Source organism: Suricata suricatta, chromosome 3 (genome assembly GCF_006229205.1).
Source record: "Suricata suricatta isolate VVHF042 chromosome 3, meerkat_22Aug2017_6uvM2_HiC, whole genome shotgun sequence".
NCBI classification, from domain to species: domain Eukaryota; kingdom Metazoa; phylum Chordata; class Mammalia; order Carnivora; family Herpestidae; genus Suricata; species Suricata suricatta.
This window is the reverse complement of record NC_043702.1, coordinates 69,710,114-69,729,705: the sequence shown is the minus strand read 5'-3', so window position 1 is coordinate 69,729,705 and position 19,592 is coordinate 69,710,114. Positions and strand designations below refer to the sequence as shown.

Genomic DNA, 19,592 nt, shown 5'->3' with positions numbered 1-19,592 from the left:
CCTCCTGCAGGTATTGTATCTGGTTGAGAAGGGAGCCGTGATTGAGCACGTGGACCACAGCGGCATGCGCCCCTTGGATAGAGCCATTGGTTGTCGAAACACATCTGTAGTGGTTACACTGCTAAGAAAAGGAGCCAAATTAGGTCAGTGAACACCTCATCTCAGCAGTGGGAGAGGGAGGTTCACTTCATATTCTAGGGTATGTCTGGGGCCATAAAGATAACCTGATCCCAGGTTAAGAAGATGGCAGGTGCTTAGAGATTTCTTTTCCTTCCTCTCTCTACAAGGCTCATGTAAACACAGTTATCCAGAATGCTTAAATAGCTCATGACATTATCACTGCAGTGTGGATAGAAAGCCGTGGCCAATGTTGACAAACAGTCTAGAACTGTTAGAGATAACCCACGGCAGCAAGTGGTTCCATTCAGCTCTTTGGGGGAGGCTGGGTATGTGGTTAAGAAAGCTCCCAGGCAGCTCTGCTGAGCAGCTGAGTTGGAGAGCCACTGTTCTGGACTAGTCCTGGTTGGGTAGGGCAGCCACAGCTCCAGCAGTTTCTGTGAAGGAAAGTTCATAGGATTTACTGCAAACTTGAGGGAGGGTAGGTCATTTGAGGATGATGACAAGGCAGAGGGGACTCTGAGTAGGGAGAGCCCATTCTGTGTGCTTGGTCGAAGCATGAGCCCCCACTCACAATCTGTGGGTAAAGAGCAACAAGAACATGGCTGTCCTAGTTTAATATGCCAGACCTTCAGCCAGAGGCAGCTCCCAGGAATGGACTGTGGTGAAAATGAACAGATCTGCTGATGTTACTAAGCAGTTCACAGTACCGGGAATTATTCTGAGCAGTTTTTTGTTTTATGTATTTAATTCTCACCGACCCTCTAAGTAGGTAGTGATAACACCATCATGTTGCAGGGGAGGAAACCAAGGCACAGTGGAGGTAAATAGCTTCCCTAAGGTCCTAGTAATCAGCAGAGTCAGTGAAGCAGAGCAGGCTGTCTCTGAGACTGTCCTCTCTTAAGCATTATGCCCTGCATGTGCTCAGAAGTGGGGCTGGCTGCCAGGGAGACATGAGCTGTGGCGAGAGGGTAGACCAGCAAGAGCTGACCAGTCTCGGCAGATGCAGTGTAGACTGTGCAGTGGTCAGCAAGAGGCTGCTAAGAACACGTGCCTTTGCTCGGCAGCAGACATGAGTCCTGCAGGAAGCTGAGGAGATTATTCAGAAGCTGTGTTGGAGTTTTCCCAAAATCCCAGCAGAAGGGAGGGATGAGCTTGGCCGCTCTGACGCCTTGGTTTCCCAGCACTCTTTTAATCAGAGTAACAGGTGCGCGGAGTGCAGCCTCCTCCCAGGGGCTTCGTTCAGCATGGGGCAGATTGGAAGGGAGACCAGCGCCTGGGGGTCCTGCTCCCTGTCCTCCATTGTACTGTCTGGAGGCTGCAGGACATGCTATGCTGCCATCTGCGACCTGCACTGCCGTCTGGCCCCAGAAGCAGTAAACTCTTTCCCTCCTGGAGTGCTGACGTGCCTCTGAATGTGTGTTTGTTTTGCAGGAAATGCCGCCTGGGCGATGGCTACTTCCAAACCTGATATTTTGATTATACTTTTACAGAAATTGATGGAGGAAGGAAATGTGATGTACAAAGTAAGTGGTATCGCCCTGTTCTGGGATGTGACAGCCTGTGAGTGACCTCTTAGTTTGGTGTGGACAAGGTAGGACCGTGCTCCTGCCCCCCACACCTATAGCCAGGCTTCAGTGGCCGCTCCAGGAGACCCACACCTGTCCTCGTGCCGAGGCTTTCTTGTCTCCACAGCAGAGCCTCTAGATAGCAGACACGCTCTGTGTTTGAAAACAATTATTTCTGAACAAATCCTTACGGCTGTGACTGTGATTTATGGCCTGAAGCCTTAGTGTGAAGGCAGAGTGGCCTCAAGTAGCAGATTCCTTAATACACGGAGTCAAGAGACACATTTTGGAAAAGGGCCACTCAGGAGACATTTTCAGAAGAAAAGAATCATTGGGTCTTCTAAGACTTTATCTTATTTTGAATAGTTGTAAGCCCCTGCAATTCGAAACAGTTCCTAGAGATATTTTTACTTAAGATAGCTGAGGAATATATAATAATCAGTTTTTCCTCCATTTTCCCTTAAAAATGGAAATATAATTTAGAGATTAATTAATTAAAGATTTTAAATAAAATTTGAAGTAAAATTTCCAAAGTAAGACATCAGTTTAGATCAGAGGTCAGCAGACTTGCTCTGTAAAAGGTGAGACAAGGAAATACGTTAGTCAGGCTTTGCCATATGGTGTCTGTTACTGCTCCCCCAGGATTGCTGCTGTGGCACGAAAGCAGCCACAGTGACACAGGAGCGGATGGGTGTGGCCATGGCCCAGTCAGAGAGCATTTGTAAAAACGGAAGCTGTCGTGCGCCCACCCCTGGGTTAGATAGATGCCTAGGCCAGAGACCTAGATGACTGTTCTTTCCAGGTCTGTGATTAGACAGAAGTAAGAGTTCTGAAAATAAAACAAAAAAACTGCGTTATGACCATTTTAATCCTTTTATCAGGAGGCTGCTGTATGGAGTATGTTTAGTTTCTCCTTTTTCTTTTTTTAATAATAACAAATATGTAGGCAAAAAGCACAACCCAGCAGGGTTCCTGGCTCATAATCCGTTTGAAATTGAGTTCAGAGTGTGTGTTGTTGTGCCTTTGAAGTGGTTTTAATATGAATTTTGGTAGGCAATTATGTTAGAAATATCAAGCCATTTTCAGCAGACTTCATACCTGCTGTGCCACAGAACTGACTGAGCAAATTGATTTCTTTAGCCTTGAAAATGATGTGCGGTGCTGTTCCAGTTTTTAAAGCCCATACTTTAGTTCTCCTTCCAAATGATCTACAGCAAGCTCCAGGTTTCTCCACAAGACTGTACTTGCCCTGGGAGTGCCATCATTTGTTTATCTGGTTTCTGTTACACTTACCATTAAAGTATCTGTGGATGAAGGATCATTCCTGAAATGGTTTTCAAAAATATATAACAGGACAACCTGATGTACTAAGATTAATGGTTATCAAGTAGGCAGTTTACAGACTGCATCCTAGAAAACCAATTTGTGTCTTCCTGTGTGAAGCTCATGGTACAGAAGCTTGTGGGGACAGCGAGGCTGCGGGGTTCACGCTGGTCAGGGCGCCGTGTCCTCGACGGGACCCTTCTGTGCGCTCCGATGGTTTAGGGGGGAGGTGAGAGGGGCGCTGAGAACCTTGCCAGGGTGTTCAGGTTGTGGGAGCCCGTTCATCTCGGAGCATATGAGAAGGACCAATTTCTGTGATTTTTTTCTTTTTTGATTCCTAGAAAGGGAAGATGAAAGAGGCAGCTCAGAGGTACCAGTATGCTTTAAGGAAATTTCCGCGAGAAGGATTTGGAGAGGACATGAGGCCATTCAATGAACTAAGAGTTTCCCTTTATCTCAATTTGTCTCGCTGCCGAAGAAAAACAAATGTAAGCTATGGGCCCTTAATTTCTTCCTTGAAAAGTAGAGTGTTTTCTAGTGGTGAAGGCCAGCCCTTGTGCGACCAAGTCACGGGCCTCCTGTGTGGTTTGTTCACACGTTGCTGTGAACTTGGCTTGTGGGGAGCGGCTTCTCCTGGGTGGCTGTCACATGACCGCTGGTACTGCCTGCCTCTCAAGGTGCTGAGGGAATGCACTTAGAAGGCACTTTCCAAGGCCTCAGCAGTGACAGGCGAGCCGGCGGCCACCCCTCCCCTTCCCAGCATGCACTGTTGCCATGGGTGGCCCTTCCCAGACTCGGAAAGGGTGCTGTAAAGTTCAACACGGATATGTTAATCCGTGTGTGAGTAACCAGTTAATTTGTAATGCTCAGTGGTTAGCTCATAGTTAATTTGTGAACAGAAACTAGTAGACGTGCTTCAGTACTTCTTGCTCCTACTTTTTGTTGTTGTTGTTAACTTCATCTTCTCACCACCAAATCCATAGACCTGCCTGTTCTGTGCCCACCTGTGGGACCCACCTTGCTGTTGCAGTGCGTGGGCGTCTCTGCCCGTCTTGGAGTCTGCCCCTCCGGGCGCCTGCTCCTTCCATGCGCCCCTGCCTTCCGGTGCGCTGCTTCTACTGCTGGTCTTTCCTCCCGAGTCATCCGTTTTTACTTCTCTCCTGGATTCTTCTCTTAAGATATGAATAAGCTTTAACTATCGCTAACTTTATTTATGTATTTATTTTATTTTATTTTAAACTCCTAACTTTGAAACAAAATAAATAAAACTTATGTTGCCCTTTACCTCTCCAGTTATGTCCCAAATCTCTGCCAACTTTGAGAGGAAAACTATTAAAAAGATGCCTGTACTCATTTCTCAGTGCTTCTTTTGACTCTTGTATTTAAATGTTAACACCAGGACTTTGGCATGGCAGAAGAATTTGCTTCCAAGGCTCTTGAATTGAAACCAAAGTCCTATGAAGCCTATTATGCCAGGGCAAGAGCGAAGAGAAATAGCAGGTACCGTCTGGGGTCTGATCTATGTCTAAGGCAGCCTTCTTGACTCTCTTCGGTGTCAGAGCCGCTAATTATCTTTGGGAGTTTCTGATTTCACAAGCATTGCTCTAATACCTCTCCTCCCTTTTGACACTAAATTTGTGGCTTCCAAGGGGCACAGCAGTGGATGTTATTAGTGATGGCTAGACTTCTGTTTTCTCCTAACATCTCAGTAACTGTTCCTCCCCTGCACACTTGCTGCAACACAGAATCCCTATTAGTCTGTGCTCATAGAGAACCTGCCAGCTGGAGACATTACAGCAGGGAGGAGGGGAGGGGAAGAGAGGCCTGTAAGACATTTGGGTTAGAGCTGGACATGGTGAGAGGCAATGGTGAAGAGAGCTAAGAGGATTCCAGCGCCCACTGGTTTATGCCTGTTCCTGCTCCCCGCCAGGTGGCGGTTACAGAGACCGATGGGTTCTGGCCTGGTGCAGGTATGGGTCAGAATTCACTCCCACCTGGTTGAATAGCGCTAAGCTCGCGTGGAATAGCTCCTGTCCACCACAGGAAGTGTTCCAAACTCACTCAGCTGCCTTCTGTCTTTTTTTTTTTTTAAGATTTTATTTTTAATCTCTACACCCAACATGGGGCTCGAACTCCTAACCCTGAAATCCAGAGTACCTCACGAGCTGAGTCAGCCAGGTGCCCTCCCCCTTTCTTTTCCACAGAGCTGTTTTATAAACAGTTACATGTTGCACATGCTCTCACATGGCTGCAACTATCTTTTGCTTTCACATACAGGCAGTTTGCCTCGGCTCTGGCTGACCTCCGGGAAGCTGTGAAGCTCTGTCCCACCAATCAGGAAATCAGGAGGCTGGTGGCCCGCGTCGAGGAGGAATGCAAGCAGCTCCAGAGAAGCCAGCAGCAGAAGCAGCAGTGCCCGCCGCCAGCCCCACCCAATGACTCCGACAACGAAGAGGACATTCCAACCCCTGGGTTAAACGACCACTTCCATCTTGAGGAAGCTGGGGAAGAAGAAGCTTCCTCCCCAGAAGAGTGCATTTCCCCGACGCCCAGGTCTCAGCCATCCTCCTGTGTCCCCTCTCCGTATATCCGAAACCTTCAAGAAGGGTTACAGTCCAAAGTCAGGCCGGTGTCCCCGCAGCACAGGCCCAGCCTCAGTAAGCCCCCGAGGGACGCTGTAGCGCCACCCGGGCTGGTCATGCAGCCTACCCGGCAGGCACAGATCGTAAAGACCAGCCAACATCTGGGTGCCGGTCAGTCTGGCGTGAGAAATGGCAGCACAAAAATGCAGGTCACTGCTCAGCATCCTCCCCCGAGCCAGATGCCAGGTGGGATTCCTGCAGCTCCCGGTGGTGGCAGAACCCAGCGTTTGGAAGGCAAGGGCACTTTGACTGTGGGAGCCGGGCCTGGCCATTTTGGAGAGCGGCTGGGCCCCGGCCCCGGCGTCCAGCTGCAGCCCGGCGAGGGTGGCGCTGCCTATCCTTTACCGAGCAAGGTAAAGACGGCAGAGAGGCTTCTGTCTCACGTCTCCGTAGCTGTGGACGTAGCTCCTCTCAACCAGGGCGGGCTGGTCAGCTGCGGTGACATGCGACACCCGGCTTCCCTCACCAGCTCAGGCTCTTCTGGTTCTCCGTCTGGCAGCATCAAGATGTCAAGTTCAACCAGTAGTTTGACTTCAAGCAGTAGTTTTTCAGATGGCTTCAAGGTCCAAGGACCAGATGCCCGAGTTAAAGACAAAGTGGTTAGCCAGGGTCAGAGTGGGACAGCTGAGCACAGACCGCGCAATACTCCGTTCATGGGCATCATGGATAAGACTGCAAGGTTCCAGCAGCAGAGCAATCCTCCAAGCCGTACCTGGCACTGTCAGGTGCCAGAGGGGCTACTGATGAACACATCCTCTGCAGCCGGCCTGCAGCCCTTGAACTCTGAGAAGCCCTCTCTCAAACAAGCAGGAGGTTATGGTAGCCAAGCCAAAACCTGTGCTGTTTCTACCCTGGGTGGAAGTGTCCACAATGGGTCACAGATGAAGGAGTTAGAAGAAAAGAAATGCCAAATTCCGGTCCACTGTCAAGAGAACAGGATCACTAAGACTGTTTCTCATCTTTATCAGGAAAGTATCTCTAAACAGCAGTCTCATGTCGGTAATGAAGCCCACAGGAGTCACCTCCCTTCAGCAAAACCAAAGCGATCATTCATAGAGTCAAATGTGTGAGCCTTAAGAGAGACACATATGTGGAATTGGGGAAACCGCGTGCTAGCTCCTGCTGGTGACTCAAAGGTTTCTTGTGAGAAAAATTGTAGCCATGTATTTTTTTTCTTTTTTCCTTGGGGGTGGGTCAGATGCCATTGATATATTTAAAATGTGGGATAAATTTTCTTTGATAAATAGAACTAGGAGTCACCATAAATAAGAATGCTAACCAGAATGAAAATTTCTAGTTAGTTATGCCTATTAAGTTAGAAAATTTAAGACCACCAAGATGTTAACTCATGGTTTTTCTCTTATGAAATTGCTTGGTTTTTACCACTTTTCTCCTAGCCTTTGCTATGTGGTAAAATCATACTATTTCTTAGAGAATGTAAATGTCTAAGTGACAGGTTTAACTCCAGATGACATATTCTGGAAATTATAGAAAAGATGGAATTTTCAAGTCTCGGTTCCATGGATTCAAATCCCAGTTTTTACATATAAACATATAAAAATTTATGGCTGAACAGAAGTGTGACTATAAATGTTATACAGCTGGTTCTTTTCATTTTTTTAAGCAAAATACAAGAATATCCAAGTGTTGTTACCTTCTTAGTAGTTCTATTTCCATGTCATGGTTCTCATTTAAAACATTTTTATAGCACCTTTTTGGAATTTTATTGCACTTCAAGGTGTTTCTAGTATTGGGAGATAGTATAAAGCCATTTGGAAGCATGACTGGTGGTCAAGTTGGATTTGGGCTAAACAACTAAGGATACAGCATTCTCTATAATATGTAAATTAGCTCTCAGCTGGTCCCCAAACTGCTTTTAACGCGGATAGCATTCCTGGACAGGCCTTCCAGGGTCCTTTAAGGACAGTATTTGGATAGTTAAGGTATGGTTGGTTGTTGCTTTTGTTTCATTATACAATCATTACTTTATAGTCACATGTTGTACATATTAACTAGCCAAGTTGTATTTAGACTTGTAAATAAAACTGTTTCAAGTAGTTGATCAAAGAAAGGAACCTCATATATTTGCATGTTCTTTGTAAGCTTCATTCATGCTGGTAATTGCACTGAACGATCTGTTACTATGGCATGTTAACACTCTCCCAGTAACAGCACTTTATCTCACTTATATGAACACCTTTGAGGTGCTACTCAAGTCCTAACTGATGTACTATTCATTTGTAAAGATAAGGTACAGGAATGAACCTTGGTTTAAAGGTATTTTTATATGAAAATGGTGTGCTATTGGAGGATGGTAAAATGCTAGTTTGAGAGAGGAGAATAGTTGTTTTATATGTTGGGATGTGAAATTTATTTTCTAGAATTGGGGAGAAGTAAGTTCTATATTTACAGAATGTTTTAAAACTGAATCGTTGTAAGGAAGTTCCTCTGAGCATCATTAAGGTTTTGTACGAACAGGAAATCTGGTGTCATTCTTCAACATTTGTGCCGGAGTGTGTACAGTGTACTTTGTACAGCTTTATCATTTTTTCTCGGCTTTCCTTGAGTTCTGCCAAAAGTACCATGGCTTATTTATTGTTTGTTTTCTTTAATATTTGTGAAAGTCTTACTCTTGTTATGTAGTTTTGTTTCTGCACAACTACTGTACTTTTCCATATGGAATAAAGAGTATTAATAGAATTTGTTTTGTATTAAATGAAAGAGTGGATAAGTAGAGACTGTCCTGATGATGACACTCTGCCTTGGTTTAATCCTGGGTGATCTTGTTACCCTCAAGAAAAGAGTGAAAAGTCTATTTTTATAGTAATTTTACCACATACATATTAAATTTCATTTAATAATAATTTCAGAACAAGGGTGACAGAAATCCCAGAATATCCAGTGGTTAACATGAATCTTTTTGCTTGAAATAAGGAGGAGAGCATTCTATAATTCGCTGTTCCAGAAATCGTGGTGTCTGCTTTCACAGGCAACAGGATACCTTTCGTACTGTCACTCTCAGACACTTTGGTCACACACCAAACACTGTGTTGATGATGAAGGTTCTTCACATGTGTATCATCATTCAGTTAGAAGTGTGCGTTTGTCTTTATACCCACATAGTTCTGTGTCAGGGTAGGATGAATGAAAGTGAACATCAAACTGGGTTGTAACAAGGGGATACAGCCCTAATGTGGAATTCCTAAGACTACTTCAGGTATTGTCTGGGTACGGCTCTTCCTAGCAAGGCTCAGTATCTGCAGTCCTTTAAAGCTATGTATTTAACTAGAGATTCAAAAACAAAAAACAGGTGGGAGGGAAAAGCATTACTGGCTAATACATTGTTGGATGACTTTTGCTACAAAGCTGCTGATGTGACTCCTGAAATTTATTATGGACTATGTTATGATTTTGAACTAGTATTAGTGAAGGTAGTTGGTCCAGTTACCCCAGAAAGAAGTGAAGAAGTCTTCCTGGGAAGCTGCTGGTCAGTCCTGAGGGCCGGCGAGCACTGCTCCCAGGGAGACCTCAGTGAACAGTGGGCCTGAGGGTGTAGCAGAGGGGCCTCGTGGTGTCCCTTCCTGGGGACGGTTTTGGATTTGGTGTGCTTGTGAGGGCGTGGGGAGGAGGAGCTGTCTGGCTTGGTGTATTTGTGTGTATGACCACAAGTACTTCACTTTAGTAACTGGCATCTTGGTTTTCAGCCACAGGAAACCATGATGGTGAAATGTAGAAAAGAAAATCACCTTTACCGCATTTAAGAGATAACCAGTCTTTTATTGTGTTTTCTATCAATGACGTCAATAGTTTTTAGTAGTTTTTATGTTAAAAAAAAAACAGTCTGCCTCCTTTGGACAATAGGTCTATCAAAACTAATATTTGGCCCAGTGGTGGGCTCTATTAATTTAAAAAATCTTTTGTTAAAATTGTTACCATACTTTCTCTATAGATTATAATAGAAAAATACCTAAAACCTTTGTCCTCACTTGAATATAAGAAGCATGGGTTGTATGAAAAAGAAAATCTAGAATCACAGATCATAAATCCCAGCTATGACACAAAGGAAATAAAACTCGGTAATACATTAAGATGACAAATTTTACAAAGCAGCAATTAAAAGATACTGGGAGATTTTTGTGGTAGCTAAGCTTTCCACATGTCTGTAAAGATGTAGCTGTAAATTTATATATGAAAAGACTATATATGTAATTATATCACTCTTCTCTCATTTCTGAGTTTTTGAATTTTAGAACAGCTAAAATGAGGGTTTGGGGCAAACAGTCTTGGTTCCTGCCTAAGTTCCAGTTGAGTTCTGACCAGCCTTCCCACTAATGGCTTCCATCCTGGGAAACAACTTAAACAGGTATATGAAGTCAATACCACCTGAGCTTCATGAACTGGAAGTCTTCTCAGCGAATGCTTATCGGGATGTCATATTAAATAGCAGTCTATTGTGTAAAAATGTATAGTTACCCTAGCTTAGAATATGAGATTAAGATTTCTTTCACTACTACAAAAAAAGCTTTTTCCTGCTTTGCTTTTAATATCTGGTTAGTATTTACCTTGAAGTCATTCAAGGGAGATCACTGAAAAATAGATATAGTATAAACAGTTTTTATTTTTGATGTGTCTCCAGCCATCGGCTAATGGCCATTTTCAGAGTCCTATTTGGCGTAAGTACCACTGAAGGAAGAACAAGATTTGTCATGGGACTTGTACGTTTCTTTTTGCTGATCCAATTTTCCATTGCTTCCTTTTCATATGAATAGCCATCTAAAACAAAACAAAACACAAATTATTTGCAATTTCCAGGGGCCGGGATTACTAAAATGAGTTGGGTATATGAACCCCACTGCCAGGCCTTTATTGTGATTTGAGTGTAGTCTTCTATCACCACTTCTCAAATAACTCCTGCCGCAACACACAACACTCTCTATAAGATGCACTGAGATTGCACAAATTATCTTGAACAGTATCAATATTTTACAGATAATTTTGAACACAGGAAGTATTAAAAATAAAGACCATGTCCAAAATTCAGATATAGCAGCATGGAAACGAGCCAGGGAGAGGTGTGGGGTAGTGAAGAAAAACTGCCTCATTAGAGCTGTTAGCGGTATGTGAAAACGAGCCTTAGTAGTAACTCAGAAAAAACTTTCTGACATACTGAAAACTCAGGGAACCAGATACCAAGAGATTATAAAACTCCCCCCACTATGGACTTGACAGTAAAGGGATTTGTGATAAAAAAAATTCCACTGGCTAATCCATGTGGTTAATACCACATTTGCGCAGAATTCTTTATATGTATAGCAAAGGTATGGAGTGGAGTTTTTGCTTTACTCCTTTTTTAAAAAAACTTTTAGCTCTTTCACAAACTGAAAATCTTCGTTCCTAATTACATTTACACATTTATTTGCTTTAGTGTACGATGCATAAAATGGTTTCCAATTAACAGTGCTGATATTACTAACATAAGACTGAAAGAAATTGAAGGTTTCGTTCTGGCTCTTAGTTTCACTGAGAATAGATCCACTAGGGCTTCTAACTAAAATACTGTGTTTGAAAATCAGTGGGGGAATTATGTCACCAATTTGACCTACAACTATGTTCATCTGCTTCCCTTTTTATCCTCTCATTTAGGTTGGTTGGTCTTTCATCATTTAACTCTGTAAAACATTTAAGTGATTTCCAAGTAAAAACTATAAAACAAGGTACATTCAGAGGAGTCTATTCGATCTCTGTCCAACACCTGTTCCCTGCCTTCCCATGCATGTAACCACGTACACTTCATCCTTTTGTTTCTTGAAAATATAAGCAACTGTATGTGTGTATACACACAATACATACACATTCCTACATGAGCGCATACTGTACACTACTTTGTACCTGCTTCATTTTTACTTAACTCTAACTTGCCTTTTCATTCCGCCCCTCCCCCAACAGTAGTTCACTGTATGGATGGACTGCATGGAAGCACTGATGGACATCTCAGTTGTTCCCAATCTTTGCCTTGTTCAAATAGTGTTGCAATGGACAGTCTTGTTTGTGGAGAGATTCCAGAAGTAGGATTGCTGCATTAGTGAGTATTGTAATTTCGCTAGATATGCCGTACTTCCATAGGAATTCTACCATTTTTTTCCTATTAGCAACATTAATGAGAATGCTTTCTTCCCCCCGCCCCCAAAAGCTTCACCAAGAGAATATTTCATCAAACTGGATTTTTACCGGTCTCTCATGAACACTGCTACAGTCTATCAGGTAGTTTTATTCTGAGGGAGATAGAACTTTTCTTTCTTCCTTTTTTAAAATCTTTTTTTAAATTGCTTTTCATTTTCCTGTGAACGGTTAATATTTTTGTTTTTTGGCCCATTTTTCCAGTAGGTTGCCCTTTACATAGTAAGATCTCTTGCTTTTTAAACATTAAGATATAATTGACATATTAGTTTCAGATGCACAACATAATTCTTCACTATATTGTGAGATGATCACTATAGGTCTCATAAACATCCATCATGACATATAAATTTTTCTTTTCTTGTGGTGGGAAACTTTTAAGATTTCTGTTAGGGGTAAAAGGGAGAGGGAAGTACAGGCTTCCAGTTAATGAATAAGTCATGGGGATGAAAGGTACAGAACAGGAAATACAGTGTATATATATATATATAAAATATATAGTGTATATAATACATATGTATTATATGTACTACATATTATATGTATGTTATATACTATAATATATACTATATGCTATATAATATAGATAGTATACATATACTATATATTATACGCCACATATATATATTTGAGGTGAGCATAGCATAATGAATGCATGCAGCTGTTGAAATCACTATGCTTCACAAACTGTGTCAACTAGACTTCAATTTTAAAAAATCTTGGGGTGCCTGGGTGGCTCAGTCAGTTTAGTGTTCAACTTTGGTTCAGGTCATGATCTCACAGTGGGTGTGAGCCCTGTGTTGGGCTCTGTGCTGGACAGTCACCAGACAGTGGTATGACGATACTCTTGACTATGTTCCCTATACCGTCCGTGGAAGCCTGTATCCCTGCTCCCCTACCCCTCTCCATTCTGGCAACCATCAGTTTATTCTCTGTATTTATGGATCTGCTTCGGCGTTGTTTTTTTTTTTTCTAGATTCCACATATAAGTGAAATCATATATTTGTCTTTGTCAGACTTCTCTTAGCGTAATATCCTTGCAGTCCCATGTTGTGGCAGTGTTATGCCTTTTAACTGCTTTTTGTCTACATATGCATTTACACACAAGGGAAAGCCATTGACTCCTCTTTAACTTCCTAAATACTGATTAGACTGATTAAGCTATTGTCGCTAAGCTCCAAATTCATGCATGATATTGGGGACTTGGCATCCTGGAGCCAGGATAGTGCAACCACATTTCTGCTTTTGTCAGCTGACTCGTTGTTAGCTCTTGCAATAGGAATCCTCTAGAGGAAGATAAAAACAGAGTGACAGCTCCTATCTGTGCTGTGCCTGGCCATGGCCCTTCATCTGGCAAGGGTAGGTGGTTATTCTCTACAGATTTTTTTTTTTTTGCTTCTTTGCAGGTACTGCCCAAATTTGTCCTGTCCTACCCCTTTAGAGCCACCAGCTGGGTAGGACACCTTCTTTAAAGGCCTGAACTCTGGTTCTGAGAGACCTATGTGAAGTTCTGATAACCTCAACTTCCTTTTGTTCCCTAGAGTCCTAGAGATGGTGCTGCTTTCTGTAGATATCATTACTGCTTTTTTCTTTTGAGATGTAATTAATATTTCTTAGTGGTGATGGCTGCTTAACTATAAATTATATTAGCTTCAAAATATTTTCCTCACTCAGAGAAATCCTGTACCCCTTATCTACTTTGTCTTTCTAGATTTCCTATAAATAGGATCATACAATATGTAGCCTTTGGTGTCTGGCTTCTTTCACTTAGCCTGTTTTCAAGGTTCATCCATGTAGCATGTAGAGGTATTTGTCTTCCTAGCTGATCAATACTCCATTGCATGGATATACCACATTTTATTTATTCAGTGATGGGACATTTGGGTTATTTCCATGTTTTGGCTATTATCAATAAGGCTGTGAGTATTCATGTACAACTTTTTGTATGAATGTTTTCAATTCTCTTGGATCTAGGAGTACAGTCGCTAGATCACATGGTAACTATGTTTAGCTTTTTGAGGAACTGCCAATTTTCAGCAGCAGCTGTACCACTGTACATTTCTACCAGCAATATTTCTGTACATCCTTCCAATGCAGGTTAGATTCTGGTCTTTGTAGTGGGTATCAAGTAGTATCTCAATGTGGTTTTGATTTTCATTTCCATGATGATATTGGACATCTTTTCTAGTGCTTATTGGTCATCTGAATCTTATGGCGAAAGGTCTATTCAAATCTTTTGCCTATTTTTTATGTGGATTATTTGTCTTACTGTTGAATTACAGGAATAATGTATCCAATTTTTATTTATGCAAATCTGAGTATAATGGGGGTGCCTGGGTAGGTCAGCTATTTAAGCATCCGACTCTTGATCTCCATTCAGGTCTTTATCTCAGGGTTGTGAGTTCAAGCCATGTGTTGGGCTCCATGCTAGGCCTGAAGTTAACTTAAAAAAAAAAAAAAGCTGAGTATAATGAACCTCAATCTTATATAGTATCATCACACTGGCCTCCTACTGATAAATGATGTGCATGTTAGTATTATTACTATGTGGGACATTATGAGTTCGTTAACAGCTAATTCATTTGTCACCAGGCTACATAAACCTGATAATAGAATGTTTTTGATCTTAGGTAAAAGGGGCCCACTTTTGTTATTAATTTCTTAGTTACATTCCATCGTGGTGAGATAATGCTCTTTGTGCTAGTTCTGGTAGTGTTTGGTGCTTAAGTATGGTTAATATTTATGAATGTCCCATATCTGTTTTAAAAAGTATACTTTCTATTTTGGACACTCAGGGTTTAATACGTAGGCTTGATCATCTCTCTCAGTTGAAAGTAAATCTATTACTGTGCTTCTTTCCTTATAGTGTAGTTTCTACTTTAAGAAAGTTGTTGCTGTGTTTGAGACTGCATAATGGTTATCCTCACCTAGAGCTTTGATCTTCAGTATTACATAGTATCTTCCTGTGTCTTAAAAATATTTTTTTTTTGGTCTGAGGTCTAAGTTTGCAGCCATCTTTACTTTTACGTGCAATTGTGTCATTTTTGCCTATCCTTTTATTTCTAACCTTTCTGAATCCTTGCTTTTAGGTTGGATTATGCCTTGTTAGCTAATGTCAAATCTTTTTTCTCTTTAGGGAGGAGTTAAATCCAATGGTAGAATAACTGAGCAATAAATTGGTAATACTTATATAAAAAGAATGATATCACATAAATAAATGTTCATTGTAGGAGCAGGTTTCATCAATTTTAATGCTTATGGAAGTATTTTTTATTTTTTGGTTACCTTTACACTAGTATCATTTAAAAAGAGACCAAGAATACTATTAGTGTCCACTGGTTCCTCATAGTAAGTAGTACTCAAAACTTTAAATTGGTTAATAATCAGTGAGAGCATTCAATTTTTCATGTTCTCTACTCTCCATTTTTAATATTTTATCTGCATTGTTAGAGCATGTTATGTAGTGTTTTGTCACCTTTGAGTTCCCTTAAGTGAATAATTTTTCCTTGCTTGTTTAGGTGGTAGTAGTGAATAAAATGTCAAATCATTCAGTCTATGCAAGTACAGGCTTCCTATATAACAAAGTCACTTAGTTTACCCTGAAGTTCAATATCAGTGATTCAATAGAATAACCATGAAAAGCTAAGTTTTCTACAGGTAACAAATACTTGATAAATAAGAAAAGAAGGAATTGGGATTGGATCTATAGCATTGCTAATGATAATAAGGTTTCACACAGTTCTCCTAAAGTTCATCCCAGAGCAGAGGGATTATCAGAGCTACAAAGCAAAGGCCACAGCCCCACCTGCACATAGAGCCTTTCATGCATAAATGAAGTCATAACTAAAAACGTTTGCAGCTTATAATTTGTATTAATGACACTCCTGGTTTCTTTGAAAAATTCATGGATGAAGTTAGTTTATCTGAGATCACGGGGGAAAATGACAATTTTTAAAAGAATATATAGTACATATTATTAACTAAGTTTGCTTTTTACCAATTTCTTAAAACACTTAAATTTTAAAACCTCAATAAAAATTTTTTTGTCCAAATAGTACCATTTGACTCTTGCTATAAGTCAGGGTATCAAGTTGATAAATCAAGAACTGTACCAGCTAGTTCTAGGAGTTGAACAATAAGTTCCACTCACAAAGGCTTATTTCATAAGTTAATATACTTATTAAGAGGTTCTGGTAAAATACCAAAGTAACAATACCTTTTTAAGATATGTTTCTTAGACTTCTAGTTTTGGAAACAAAGCAGATTAAGTGAACACTATATTTTAGTTAGAAATGTGACTAAAACAAACCACCTTTTTACATGCATAGCTGACTTCCAATTCAAGTGAAAAATATTAGCTCACTGGCCTGGGCTTTGAATTTATATCATCTTTGTCCACGAAAAAAGCTCATCTCCAACACCTTTCTGGAGCTCTATGCTCTCTTCATGCAGTGAAATTCCACAGGTAATACTGAATACTCAGACAACAAAGAACAGAATTAGGATCCTACGAACATCAGAAAATGAAAACAGATACAAGCTCTGAATATTTCTAAAGAATGAATCTAAGCTGTGGCAAGATGGCAGAGAAGTAGGGAGCTCCATACTTTGACACGCCACACACACCACCCCCCCACCCCCCATCTCTCAAACCAGGAAGGACTGAAGCCATAGGCCACTGAATCATAAGAGTCTGGAAGGAAAAGAGACAGTCCACTAAGATGACAGCCTCATAGGTGCATGATTGCAAACTGGTTAGATAAAAACAAGCCAGGGCTGGAGGCTGGGAGGGAGCCACCTCCATGGAGGGCCATGGTGAAAGGAGGGGAAGAGGAAGAGTGGCTGAAACTGCTATAAACTGTCCCTGGAGAAGAGAAAAAACCTCAGCCCAGGACAGAGCAGGATCCTATTATTCCATCTGTAACCGAAGGGTGTTCAGAGAGAGATTTTTCTTCTCTAACTCTGGCGCCTTCCTTGGGCTAGGAGCCCCGATCCCAGGTGGCACCAGGAGAAACTGCTCCCCTACTTCCCCTACTCTATCCCCGCTAGGAAGCTGTCTGGCCTGCTGGAGTACATTTCAGGTGGGATCATTAAGGTAAGCAGACTAAGAGCTGGAAACCAGGTGGGACTTGGGAAATACAACTCAGCCCACCTTGGCTTTGTGGGAGGCACAGGGAGATTAGACCTAAAAGAGTGAGTTGCAATGCTTGGTTCGAGAAGGGACTTGGGCACTGCCATTTTACTCCCCACAACCACCAAAGCAGGGCCTCAGGGAGTGGCCGGGGCGGGGGTGCGTAGTGGAGGTGAGACCTGCTTCCACCAAACCATGCCTATCTGCCCTTCACCTCTACCCAGCCAGGCAAGACCAACACTGACACATTGCCTTGATGAACTCTAGATCAATTCTTGCTATTCAGATATATTTTCCCTTATCTCATTCTTATCTCTCTCCTCCACTGGACTGGGCACTCTGGTCAGTGGTTTGGGTAAACAGTCACATTTAATCCATTCTCTTGATGCATATTCTACACCTCCATTGCTACCTTCCTTTCTCTCTCTCTCTCCCTGGAATAATCAGACTACATAGTTTCTTTGTGTAACATCTTTGTTTTTTTTCTCCTCACCTCCTACCCTATTTTCCTCTTTCTCTCTCTGAATTAAGCCTCTTAGTCTCTCTGCCTGGTCAATGTTCAATTTTGCTTCCTCCCCACTTCTGTCACTTCTTTCTTTGTAGCTAGGATGTCCGGTTTTATGCTTTTAGACTCCTTCATCTTTTGTTGTTTGTGTTCCTCCCCCTTCTTCTGGTTTACTTGTTTGTGCATTTGCATGCTTTTGTTCCCTGTGTGTCTGTTTTGCTTTTCAGGGCTACCTCAAGAAATAAGCCAACATATACATGGTGGAGAGTCCCAAATATCACTCTAGTAGGAAAAGAAAATAACCAAAGGCAAAACAAGGGAGACTAAGGGACACCATTAAAAGAACACCTCCTGAACGGACAAGCCCTGGATAGTCAATGAGCCTCCTTTAAATACAGCAATACTCACAGGTGCAGAATGCCTAACAAGCTTTTAAAACTGACAAGAGACAGAAGAACTCTCCTCCAAATAAATGCCAGGAAGAAGTCAAAGCTACAGAACTGCTCAAAACAAAAATAAGCAACATAACTAAGAATTTAGAACAATTGTCATAAAACTAAGTGCTGGGCTTGAAAAAGGCATGGGAAACATCAGAGACGGTATTGCTACAAAGACTATGGGCCTTAAAAATAGTTGTGATGAATTTATAAATGATGTGCATAATAAAGAGGCAGCCACTGCATGGATTGAAGAGGAAGAGGGGAGAATATGTCAATTAGAAGACACAATTATAGAAAAAGAGGAAGCTGAGAGAAAAAGATAAATTGATTGAGAAGCACAAAAGGAGAAATCGAGACCTGAGTAATACAATCAAACGGAACAATATCCATATGATAGGAATTCCTGAGGAAGAAGAAGAAAGAGAGAAAGGTGCTGAAGGGGTACTTGAACAAATTATAGCTGAGAACTTCCCCAGTCTGGGGAAGGAAACAAACATTGAAATCCAAGAGGCACAGAGAACTCCCCTCAGATGTAACTTGAATCAACCTTCTGCATGACATATCATAGTGAAACTGGCAAAATATAAGCATAAAGACAAAGTTCTGAAAGCAGCTAGGGAGAAAAGGGCCCTCACATACAAGGGGAAACCTATCAGAGTGGTTACAGACCTATCTAACGAAACTTGGCAGGCCAGAAAGGAATGGCAGGAAATCTTCAATGTGATGAACACAGAAAATATGCACCCAAGAATCCTTTATCCAGCAAGCCTGTCATTCAGAATAGGAGAGATAAACGTGTTCTCAAATAAACAAAAATCGAAGGAATTCATCACCACTGAAGCAGCCCTACAAGAAATCCTAAGAGGGACTCGATTAGGGAAATGCAAGGAATACAAGGTACCAGAGACACCACTACAAGCATGAACCCTACAGAGAACACAATGACTCTAAACCTATATTTTTCAATAATAACACAATGTAAATGGACTCAATGCTCCAATCAAAAGACATAGGGTAGCAGAATGGATAAACAAACAAAATCCATCTATTTGCTGTCTACAGGAGACTCATGTTAGACCTGAAGACACCTTCAGATTGGAAGTAAGGGGATGGAGAAATATCTATCATGCAACTGGAAGTCAAAAGAAAGCTGGAGTGCCATACTTATATCAAACGAATTGGACTTTAAAGGTAGTAACAAGAGATGAAGGGCATTATATAATAATTACAGGGTGTATCCATTAGGAAGAGGCAACAATTATAAACATCTATGTGCCAAATTTGGGAGCACCCAAATACATAAAACAATCACAATCTTATAAGAATGTGCTAATTGCAGGAGATTTTAATACTCCACTTAACAGCAATGGATAAATCAGCTAGACAGAAAAATCACTAAAACAATGGACAACACTTTGGAACAGATGGATTTGACAAGATATATTTAGAACTCTACGTCCTGAGACTATGGAATTCACCTTATTCTCAAGCGCACATGGTACATTCTCCAAGATAGACCACATACTGGGTCATAAAGCAGCCCTCAATAAATATAAAAATTGATAGCATGCACACTTTCAGATCACAATGCTATGAAACTTGAAATCACGGGAAAAAGTCTGGAGAACCTCCAAAAACATGGAGGTTAAAGAACACCCTACTGAAGAACGGGTAATTAGAGAAGAAATT

At 41.5% G+C, this 19,592-nt stretch overlaps 2 protein-coding genes across 10 annotated transcripts in view; one reads left to right on the top strand and one right to left on the bottom strand.

Moving 5' to 3' along the window:
- TANC1 (tetratricopeptide repeat, ankyrin repeat and coiled-coil containing 1) overlaps window positions 1-8,384 on the top strand; it is a 238,930-nt gene extending 230,546 nt beyond the window's left edge. For all 6 annotated transcript variants that reach the window (XM_029934532.1, XM_029934530.1, XM_029934527.1 and 3 more), the window contains 5 exons: window positions 11-143; window positions 1,552-1,643; window positions 3,350-3,496; window positions 4,408-4,508; window positions 5,286-8,384. In XM_029934532.1, coding sequence (XP_029790392.1) covers window positions 11-143; window positions 1,552-1,643; window positions 3,350-3,496; window positions 4,408-4,508; window positions 5,286-6,720 — 1,908 coding nt within the window. In that variant the 3' untranslated portion in view covers window positions 6,721-8,384. The remainder of the gene's footprint in view (window positions 1-10; window positions 144-1,551; window positions 1,644-3,349; window positions 3,497-4,407; window positions 4,509-5,285) is intronic.
- Window positions 8,385-9,533: 1,149 nt separating this feature from the next.
- The window catches only part of WDSUB1 (WD repeat, sterile alpha motif and U-box domain containing 1), a 53,357-nt gene continuing 43,298 nt past the window's right edge, over window positions 9,534-19,592 (bottom strand). For all 4 annotated transcript variants that reach the window (XM_029934523.1, XM_029934521.1, XM_029934522.1 and 1 more), the window contains one exon: window positions 9,534-10,423. In XM_029934523.1, the coding sequence (XP_029790383.1) occupies window positions 10,266-10,423 (158 nt within the window). In that variant the 3' untranslated portion in view covers window positions 9,534-10,265. The remainder of the gene's footprint in view (window positions 10,424-19,592) is intronic.